The 11,378-nt window shown below is 36.1% G+C and overlaps 1 protein-coding gene across 1 annotated transcript in view; it reads right to left on the bottom strand.

The window, feature by feature from the left end:
* Positions 1-436: 436 nt before the first annotated feature.
* LOC121411248 (urea-proton symporter DUR3-like) overlaps positions 437-11,378 on the bottom strand; it is a 39,792-nt gene continuing 28,850 nt past the window's right edge. The window contains exons 6-11 of the mRNA XM_041603862.1: positions 6,527-6,733; positions 5,765-6,053; positions 5,072-5,237; positions 3,201-3,411; positions 2,656-2,839; positions 437-918 (exon numbers count right to left, since the gene is read on the bottom strand). Of these exons, the coding sequence (XP_041459796.1) occupies positions 504-918; positions 2,656-2,839; positions 3,201-3,411; positions 5,072-5,237; positions 5,765-6,053; positions 6,527-6,733 (1,472 nt within the window). The 3' untranslated portion in view covers positions 437-503. The remainder of the gene's footprint in view (positions 919-2,655; positions 2,840-3,200; positions 3,412-5,071; positions 5,238-5,764; positions 6,054-6,526; positions 6,734-11,378) is intronic.

Genomic DNA, 11,378 nt, shown 5'->3' with positions numbered 1-11,378 from the left:
ATACTTGATTAACCTTATGGCCAAGTTTCATGAAGTAGGACCATATACTTTCTAAGTTATGCTGTCATTTAAAAAAACTTAACCTTAGGTTAAGATTTGATATTGACGCCGCCATCGGAAAAAACGGCGCCTATAGTCTGACTCTGCTATGCAGGTGAGACAAAAACAAAACACATATTTACAATAGATAAAATTATACAAGTAAATGCATTATATAAAGCATACATAATTTTCAAGATTACTATCGTGTTCTACATGATCATGCCAAAGAACTTTATCGTCTATTAGGACACTAATGGAAAACTGTCCGATCGTTCCCCGCCCCCCCCCCCCCCTGTAGCGCCGCCCCTGCTATGGATAAAATAAATTAAAAAGAGCAATGTTCTTTTTTACCGAAAGGCTGTTCTACGCCCTTCGCAGCTCTGAGAATCAGAAGGGACCGTGTGACTATACTTATACAGATATAGGCAATCCTTACAAAAAAAAGAGAATTCATAATTCCGTTATAAAGTTTGTCCACTGACAGTCGGTACCTGGCAAGCATCATGTTGATGTTGTAAAGGCTGAGCAGTTCTTTCTGCTGGTTGGGTGGTTTCTTCGACAGGACCAACCGCCATCCTGGCCTTATTCTCTTTCAAACGCAATGCAATGTCTCGTACCTCCGTGACAATGGGGACGAAGATGATAAACACACCAGCGATAAATGCCCAAGTCTCGGAAAGATATATCCAGGATCTGAACTCGTTCATGCCGAGGACTCCCATGGAGCTCATGATGACTGGCCAGATGACTGCGAGAATGATTGTTGCGCTCACTCCAGATACAATTGCAATGAGGTTTGCTCGTCGGAACTCACTAAGCATCTGCAGTAGCGAAGGACGGTTGTAGACTAGCTTTCCTTCTGGAACCCCAAATTCTCTGTATGAATGTACACAAAAGAAAATATAACAATGGTATTTATAACAATATGTATGTATCCCTGAACAAAAATAATCCATTAGACACATTTCCCGGATATTTCCATATAAAGATTCAACTTGTTATTAGGGACTGTAGGAACCTTCATAACATTCTGAGTCGCATCTTTCGGCAGGAACCCCATACGCCCTTTCTACACCGACTCTCATATTTCAGACGCTGAGCTGGATTCTTGCTAAAAGATACACATCTGAATTTTGTAAAGGTTCTCTACTAAACATGCAATAATTATCGAAGTATTCGTAAATTTCCTCACACTATTCACATTGCTTTTTAGTGGGTCCATCAATTTCCATCTTAATTTAATTTCTATTGAAAAATAGTATACATATTTAAAACCTATACAATGTATTGCCCAAATTGTCTAATTGTTTTTTCACAACATATGTATCATTATTTTTTCTTTGCAACGGATACAAATATTTATGTTTATATATGGTATACAATTTGTTTTTGTTTGATGGAAGTGAAATAAATAAATTTGAATTTGAATTTATTGAAGAAGCGTGGCAACATAGTGTGTGTGTCATTGTATGTGAGTGTTGTGGGGGTGAAGGTGTGAGGATGTGTGTGTGTGTGCAGGGAATCTCTGCATGATATATATACATTACATCGTGAGTATCGTCTAATATGTATGCTCGATTTATTTATTCTTTGTTTTTTGTTTTGCTCTTCGGATTTATTATCAGAAAGAAAATGCTTTAAAGAAATGGCTATTTCATGTAAAGGCAGGAGTTAACTCCAAATGCCCAACTTCTTTAAACTTTTTTGTCTGAATTACAAGTTTATTTCCAGAAATCAGATGAGCAGCTTCTTCTAAACTATCAGCATGATCAAATTATTTGCGTTACCATATATTTTGTGAAAAAATATACCGCTTTATTTTCGAATGGACAGGCTATTCAGTTAGAAAATATTTCAACATCCCTGTTTGGCCCATTAGTCCGGCCGGCCGGACTAATGGGCCCTTCTTACTATTCCCTTGGGAAAAAATAAATGAAGGGTCGTGTCCTCCTTTACACATTTAAAGGACAAGTCCACCCCAACAAAAACTTGATTTGAATAAAAAGAGAAAAATCAACAAGCATAACAATGAAAATTTCATCAAAATCGGATGTAAAATAAGAAAGTTATGGCATTTTAAAGTTTCGCTTCATTTCACAAAACAGTTATATGCACATCTCGGTCGGTATGCAAATGAGGAACTGATGACATCACTCACTCACTATTTCTCTTGTATTTTATTATATGAGATATGAAATATTTTTGTTTTCTCGTCATTGTCACGTGAAATGAAGTTTCATTCCTCCCTGAACACGTGGAATTCCATTATTTTAATATTTTGTGCTTCAGGCAAGGAGGTCCTAATCGTCAAAGTCGTAAAAATTGAAATATTGTAATTCAAACAATAAAAAAACAAAAGAAATAGTGAGTGAGTGACATCATCGACTCTCTCATTTGGATGTAACTGGATCGTTCATATAACTACTTTGTTAAAAATAAGCGAAACTTTGAAATGTCATAACTTTCTTATTTTACATCCGATTTTGATGAAATTTTCAGCATTGTGCTTGTCTGATTTTTCTCTATTGATTCAAATCAACATTTTTCTGAGGTGGACTTGACCTTTAAACATGCATAATTCTTCATTAATTATGTTGTCAACGCCTAACTCACTTGACGTAGAGTTGTGGCCAAGGTGAAAGCGGATTGTCAATATCTCTTGTTTTCTCCCATATCTCATGTTTTTCCTCTTCTGTGACACCACGGTTGGTTAAGAAACTGACGACTAAAGTAATTAGAGCTCCCGACAGAATGGATCCGCAGTTACCAATTAACATGTTCTCATCGAAGCTTTCCCCTGGGTGATGAAAAAGAACAAAGAGTTGTACTAATTGCCCTTAGTTATAGTTGTAATCCTTAACGATACCCCCCCCCCCTCTCTCTCTCTCTCTCTCTCTCTCCCTCTCTCATTTTGTACGACTCAGATATTCATTCTCATGCAGTGAGTTATAGCCTATTATATTGCTAATCTGCGCTGTTTATTTATTGCATCAGTAATATTTATGGAATGAATATAGTAATTTATCTTGCACACAGAAATAGAAAATTATCTTTATCTTTGTTTAATTTACGTCATCGATGTCTTTTTGAAAAGTAAATACAAATTTTATTGAATAAACGAATTAACGAGGATATTATGACAATAACATAGAACTTACATGAACTATCGAAGAAGACTTTGAAGTTTAAATTTCCATTCAGAATGGAGCCGGCAATGATCCACGTGATCAACCCGCACGCCATGCCGATGGTGGCACCCATTATCATAGCCATGCCAGTCAGCCTCGTCCAAAACATGCTCAGAATGATAGGAGTTACTGATGAGCCTATCAAGATCCCCATAAAATTGTACACAGCGTTGAGATTCACCTAGTGATTGAATAAAATTCATTGGTTAAACTCGGTAGGACAAGCGTCATCTGATTTCTGATATTAAACAGCAAAGAAAAAAAAATCAATTTCAAGGCCGCAATAGTCCCCTCAGAAATGACAGTCACTCTCTCTAACCATGCTAACGCAGCATAGTGTCATGATTTCAGACCCTCAAAATTGCATATAAGTTGACATTTAAAATCAAATTTCCTGATTACCATTTCCTTATATACTTCTTCCTTTTCAACATTTTTCCACAAAAAAAATCGAAGATGCATGGTGTGTTTATTGAATTAGCAGGGACTAGGTCACTGACTCGATGACCCAGTAGAAAGCGTGGACAGTCTCAATCTTGCATCAGCAGGATGAAATTGTTTGTATTGAGAAGGTGACCCTTTCATAATATTGAGAATCTTCTCAACTATCTACAGTGTATCATGCGGACATGCTCGGCATCAGCGTGTCGCACGTGAAAATTCATAAGAATCTTAACTTAATTTTGGGCCGTTTTCTGAAAGTCAATGGCGAAGACATCACGCACTAGGTAAGCCACTGCCTAATTGTCGTTTAAAAATATATGATAAATCTATATACAGTATGTATAACTCTTCATCCACATCCATATACTTTTATCTGACCCCCCCCCCCTCCTCCCTCTCTATCTCTCTCTCACTCTTTTCTCTCTCTCTCCTGCAGCAATCTTTATATATTTTTCTATTTTCCTTCACGTAACTACTATTATTCTTATAGGTTTTCGAGACCGAATGAATGGGCTTCACCATACAAAGGAGCCTTCTTGACATCTACTGCAAGAAAGAAAGACAAATGGTTACCTCATAATGGCTCTTTTCAATAGGCAAACTCATAAAACTCTTCTTTATGTGATTTTAGTTTTTGTAATTTTAATTGAATGTGATTTTACTTGAGTAAATATTTGTAGTTAAGTATTTAGTTAAATTAAATTAAGTTTTTTTGTGAATGTAAATTGTTATTTATATGTATTTGTCTTTTTTATTGTGCAGGGCCCCTTGGTAGAGCAGTTTTGTAACTGAAAGGGCTACCCTGCTGAAATCAAACGGAAATAAATAAATAAATATCCCATGTTCACTCAACCGTGTCGATATACACCATGCAGAAATGACAATAGATTATCTGCAATAAAAAGCTTCCAAATACATGTATGATTTTGCATTTACTAAATGATAATAATGATAATTACTGAAATGAACATTTTCTAATATGTAGAAATATACTGTAAAAACTGTGGTGTTAAAACTGACACCTATAGGGATAAAACTAACACCACCGATTTAACACCGGTGTAAAATAACTGGTGTGGTCCTCTATGTACACCGGTTAACATCACAGTTTTTGCTGTGTATATTTTTATCACATTTCAATCAAAAACTTTAACCATTTAACAATTTATATCTTCTTGAAATTACATAGCAGGTATTTCACACCACCCACTCCCACAAAAACACACACATCCACCTCTTTGACCATTGATGTGACATGAGATTCTTTTCATTTTTCCTCTCCATTTTACGTCAGAGATTCTTTTCATTTTGCCTCTCCAACAGAAGTCAACTTCGAAATAGTCTACTTTTCATAGTCAATATATGTGGTATCAAAGTGATTAGGAACCTCCATTTACCTGTAAAAAATTGAAGATAAGTGTAAGAGGTACGAAGGATAGAGAAACCCAGACGAGACTCCAATCTCTTTTGCTCTGAAGGAGCTCCAGATAAGTGCGATATGTACCATGCACAGTGCACTTGAAAGCAGGCTTAAGGGCACGCTTTGTTTGTTCCATTCTTGCTCTGTGAAGTAAATAGAAGTAAATGAGATTTTATCATATCATCAGTAGCTGATTTTAATGTTCTTTTTACGTCAATACGTTATTTTATCGAGTTGTTATGAGAGCTTCCAAGACGGAAAATGTTATTCATGAGTTGAGTACACCCCTTTCCATTCCGAGAAAGAGTATAATAATGAGAAGTTACACTTAAAGCCAGGGATGGTATTGTTTCAGTATAAATTATGTACGCCAATCATGTGTTGAGAAAGCATGAAATTAAAATGGCTGCATATTTGGCTTATAAACAACCAAATGGATGTAAAGTTCGGTAAATGCTGTAAAATGTATATCCTTACATACCATTAAGCTAGGTATCTTTGACCCGAGGTAAAGCTACTTACAAGTATTAACATATAAAAAATACATAATGCAATGTCTGCCTTGTTTTATTACGTGGCTTCGCTTGTAATTTCAAATAACAAAGTTGACGGTGAGAATTACTGACACAAATATATATGTAAACTGTCCGTATGCCTGTAATCTACTCACTCATCATCAGCGTGACACCACTCACAGTCAACCATACTCTGACAGTTGCACTGGTCTCTCAACGACGCCATCCGACCACGTGATTTGCCACAGAGGACGCAGCCATTGCTATCGGCAACACGTCTGAAAGGCTTCAAGTGAATCTGATAGCAGTCGTAAACTAAGATAGACGTGATAGCCATGACCTCCGCCGACCCCGTTGACGTCACAGCCATGAGAATCATAAGGACCATCAAAACCTCCCCACTCTGGCCCATCAATTCCTGTGCTATTTTTGGAGGGACTAGGCCTGGAAAACGCAAAAGAGTATCCAAAATGCACATTATTAAAGAAAACTTCTCTGATTCCTGTTCATGAGGATATTCCAAAAGTTTCTTCATTCAAACATCATAACGACATGATGAATTTCATACTACTACTATACTACTACTACTACTCCTACTACTCCTACTACTACTACTACTCTACTATTCATCAAACATGTCAAAGAACCATCGGCATTCTCATGTACGCATTTTCTTTTGATATGATGATATGACCATTCCATCCAATGTCCAATTCTTCCTATTATCTATACATTTTGTCTTTCTTTGACTTTGTATGGCCTTCCCTTCCACTTTACATTCTATCATCATTTGGACTAAGCTATTTTCGTCTTTTACAATGTCTGCATTGAGAGTTTTTCTCTTTTTTTGTTGTTGGACTCTGATTTCTCCCAAATCCAAGCATTTGGTTTCCCTTCTCTAGATTTTTTTTTCATACCTTGAGCAATCTGTTCCGGTGAGAGAAGATGCATACCAGCATTGGCGCTAAGTGCCAGGTAAGCAAGACCCATGGTAGATGCAAAGGTGAAAGGAATGGCAAACCAGACTAAACCACCAATCAGGAATCCCCACATGCCTTCTCTTGGTTTAGCTGCTACTGAACTCTGCCAGTAGGACTGATCTACGAACACAGTTCCAAAGTTACCTGGGTGAGAACAGTAAACATGTGAAATATTAAACGGAATGAATAACAGATAGTGGAGAATGAAGATTTGACAAGGTGTATGCCTATTCCAGTGTTCATGGCACTGCACTCTTAAAATGGATTGGCCAAGATAACCATGATAACTAATGCGTTAGTGAATATGTGTCCGACCGATAAATATGGTCAAAATCAACCAATTTATATAAAGTCAACCAGAATTTTGGTTGATTTCGACAATTTTTATCGGTCGAACACATTAAAAGACAGATTGGTTACTTGACCAATATATTTTTTTGTATTTTGACCTATCATTTTTAAAAGTGTGGGAAGCGGGATGCTGGGAGTCCTGATGAACTCACCAGAATTTGGTAGACTTGTAAGAGCATCATTCAACATTCAACCATTTTGTAATGAAAAAAAGCAAGCTTCATACATTTTCAGAATGCTTCTTTCATCATAGAATTTTAGGACGACTCTTTTTCTTTTTTTTCTTTTTTTATGTGTTTTATTAAATCAATATGATAAAAAAAACAAAGAAAAATATATCAATGATTTTAACACTAATAATAATAAAACATGACAACGCAATGTATACGAAAATGCAGCTTATATCCATGTACAGATATACGAATATACATATTACAACCTAATATGATGACAATCATCTTTAACTCTTGTAAACTTCTATACGCTTAAAACATAACATGATCTTGTTCAACAGACCATGACAAACACAAAGTTAAATAAACATAAATTAAATTTCCATTTTCTTAGGGGATTCATTTCTAACAATACTATATTCCAGGTTATTATTACAAGCAGTGTAAGTATCATGAGTATTGTAGCTTTCATGAGACGGTGATTTATTTTGGAATTCACATGTATAAATATAAAAAATTGAGGATGCAAAACATGACGGATGGAGCTATAAAAAATTTACCTGTTTAAAATGAAAATCTAATTGTGTGAATGATTTTGGTATGATATTTAGAAAGTAACATTCTCATTCCATTTTTCAATATGACTTTTTCTTCTTCTTGTCCTGACACGGGATCCATTCATTCATTAAAATAAACAATTCTAAAAAAATCCATAATTTATTATTCGAAATAAACATGAAATGAAATACTCCGAAAATTTGATTTGCCCAATTAATCGTGGGCCCGGCAGCCGCTGTGCAGCGCCAGATCGACGAGACTCTATCCCTTTAATCGTTGAACGCAAAACAGGGTAGCAGCAACTCCCATCTTTTAACGTATTTTGGTCTGACGCAGTCGGAGTTTGAACCCCCGACCTCCCGGTTGTGAGACGGACGCTCTACCAACCGAGCCAACACACCGGTTATTTCTTTCCATGTTTACAAAATATAATTTTCAACATATGATTTACAAAATTATTTGTTATAAAATAATATGAATATCCAAAAAATTTGTTATAACAGAAAAAAGGTATTATTTCATAAAGGCAATAACTTGTGACGGAGTAGGCCTGTATACAATAAAATAAACAGAATGGGAGCAAGGCAGAAGGCAAGTGCCTTTACCCCGTGCAATCAATGATATAAAAGAATTTGCCAAATTACTTTCGGGGTATAAACGTCTAAAATTTCAGCCTTAAAATTTCAGGAATCTTTGGAAACGTTTGATCCATGGCAACGGATGGAGAAAAAGTGTTCGCATGATAAGCGAATTAATCGTATAACCCCATACATCAGCTTAAAACCTGCTCTGAGTAGTTAACAAAATAGGAATAGCAGACTGCGATGAATACCTGAAATACAACTTAACACTGAGGTCTCAGCGCAACTTATATACCTTAGGCACTGTTAAAAACATCCAGGTGCAAGTTCCAAATATTCAGCTGAATTGACTACTTGATTTCGACTGCTCAGTTTAAAATCATAGCCCCGGAAGAATACAAAATGTCAATTTCGAATAAAAGGTTATGCTCCATTTATAAAACAAACATTGCACATAGCATGTTAAGAGTTAATGGGGTAATAGATGATGTAATCATCAAAATTGAAAGCAATTTTCGTCCGCGACCAAAATTCAATCAAATTAATTTTCCTTTCGACCAACGCATCCTCCGGTAATAAGATAAGGTCTACTGATCATGCACATAGGCTTTTCATGAATAGTATACGGGTATTGCACTTATATCATGCATGTGGTTTATGTAAATAAAACGTTGCTCCTCGAATGAAGACAAGCTAGTTGCATTGTTGGCAATAGTAGGCATGGCTTCGATTTTCATAAATATAAAAACAATTATTACTGTGATGCAATTTTACGATTCTTGCAGTATCCGATAACATGATTTTTCCTGTCTGTTTTGTATGTATGAAATGATTTATAGTTATTTAATTTTTGCAGCAGCCGTGTGCTCTAATATACAGTTACAGTACTGTTATAGAGCAGAAAGTACTGTTATTTTGCATCACGTGATATTTTTACACTTCTACACATACGGGCTCACGAAAAGTAGATTATCAAGGATAAAAGATAAGATTATCCAGGATCTTCCAAGATTGATAACGTTTAAATGTAAATAGATCACTCGCTTTAGCATTTTCTTTAACATTTTCATTTCTGCTCAGCGCGTGTTCGGTGTTATTTCGTGTGGGTGAGGGGATTGCACATGAGTGTGTGAGGGTTAGTTCAGAGGCGTCGATCCGGTGGGGGGGGGGCAGGGGGGCGATCGCCCCACCAATGAAAATATTGGGGGGCAAACATATCGTTTTGCCCCCCCCCCCCCAATAATTCAGCATGTGCAAAAATAAAATAAGATTGTAATGTTACACAGAAATCAGCAAGCGAGATTGAGATACAAAGCTCTTTCTTTATTTAAAATCGTGCTCAAAATGTCCGCTTTTTCAGATTGGAATATAAAAAATTTCAGCTCGCGCTTCGCGCTCGCATCATTTCGGTGGCAAAAAACCCATACTTTTCATGATTAAATAGGTAAATAGAATGTCCCGTTTTCAGTTCTAAACCTCAAAAGAACTCCCGCTTCGATTTGCAATAATCTTTTGTTGGATATATATCTTGTTCTTTATTAAAAACGTCCATTTAACTCAATTTTTTCAGATCGAAATATCAAAATTTTCGGCTCGCGCGCCGCGCTCGCATTAATTTGTTCATTAATTTGTTGGTGAGATATGTGTCTCTTTCTCATGAATCACATATATATAGGCCTATATGTATGTGTGTGGGTTTGTTTGTTTGTTTTGTGTAATCGAGCGCCTATGGAACGTTGATTCACTTTATAATTTTACCGCCCCCCCATCTCAAGAATGGATCGACGCCCCTGGTTAGTGTGTGTGAGTGGGGTATTTGCGTGTGCGTTTCGGTGTATATGTATCGGAGGAAGGAACGCATTCAAGCGGCATCCGCACACGAGTATTTTTTCCTGTGTTTGATGGTTATTTCATCCTTTCATATGACGATGTGTTGAAATAACTGCATTGTTCTTTTTTTTCATACTACTAGTAATCATAATTGTCTTTATCGGTTTTTGTTTGTGTTATTAATCGGCATTTCAAAGTCATTTTCATTGTATAGTAATTGTTAATATATTTCGGTATGACGGGTGGACCGAACTACGTTGTGAATATCATAATGGCAATCTTTAAAACAAGGCATAAATCCCAGTTTATCATCTGAAGCTATTTCAACAAAATCGGCTGCTAAAATGCTTATGGTAATACCGCGGTTTATTGAAAATCAATGTTTGAATTTAAAGACCACTTAATCACTATTTTACATTAAAATTGATTATTTACTCAAAATTTAATTATCATATACATCCAGAGCTTACTCATCTCCTGTTTTTAACTTGCACGCAAAGTTCCTTGCCAACATGTTTGCTGTCAACGAAAACCGCTCGGTTCATTCGTTCCAACGCGTTTTTGGCTCAAAAAGAAATGACAAGCAATAGACCAGTTCGTAGTTACTTCATGGACAATTTTGGTCAAATGACCTTTCATTTCTTTCATTATGATAGGCAGATTTCAAAGCAAGATATTACGTAAGCTTGCCTTACATAGCAGGATGAAGAAATTGAATAGACCAGGTGACTAGAATAGCACACCAATGAACACTTTATGAAGGTATTTGTTGCATTCCTTCTTTGAATGCATATCATAGCATGTTGCACAATGTACTTGGCAAACTGTGAAATACCAGTCGTTCGTGGACGCATTGTTGTTTTTTTGTGGATGTAAATGAAAACCACAGTTCAAAAGAATATATGAATAATCAAGACATCAAAGTTGGTGCTTATCTCATTAGATTTTAAACCACCATGTCACTTTAGTACAAATTACCTTCCTCTGATCATGCGTAGAATCTTTTGATCATGCGCAGAAAGGAACTACGAACTGGCTTATTGCCCCAGTGTTGCTTGTCTTCTGTCTTAATGTTATGCGCTTTGAACCTTCTCAGAAATGGTGCAATAAAAATGTTGTCATTATCGTTTGAATTTATCAAATGACTCATCAATTTTCTTTCCACCAATATTAGGCATTGCTTTGTCCTTCAACCATAATACTTTCATTACCATTTCCCCCAGGGAATTATGGTTATTAAAAGTTAAAATTATACAGATCAAAAAGTTTCCTGATTATGACTTCATTCATTTGTGT

Source organism: Lytechinus variegatus, chromosome 3 (genome assembly GCF_018143015.1).
Source record: "Lytechinus variegatus isolate NC3 chromosome 3, Lvar_3.0, whole genome shotgun sequence".
In the NCBI taxonomy this organism is placed as follows: domain Eukaryota; kingdom Metazoa; phylum Echinodermata; class Echinoidea; order Temnopleuroida; family Toxopneustidae; genus Lytechinus; species Lytechinus variegatus.
This window is presented reverse-complemented; position numbering and strand designations above follow the sequence as displayed.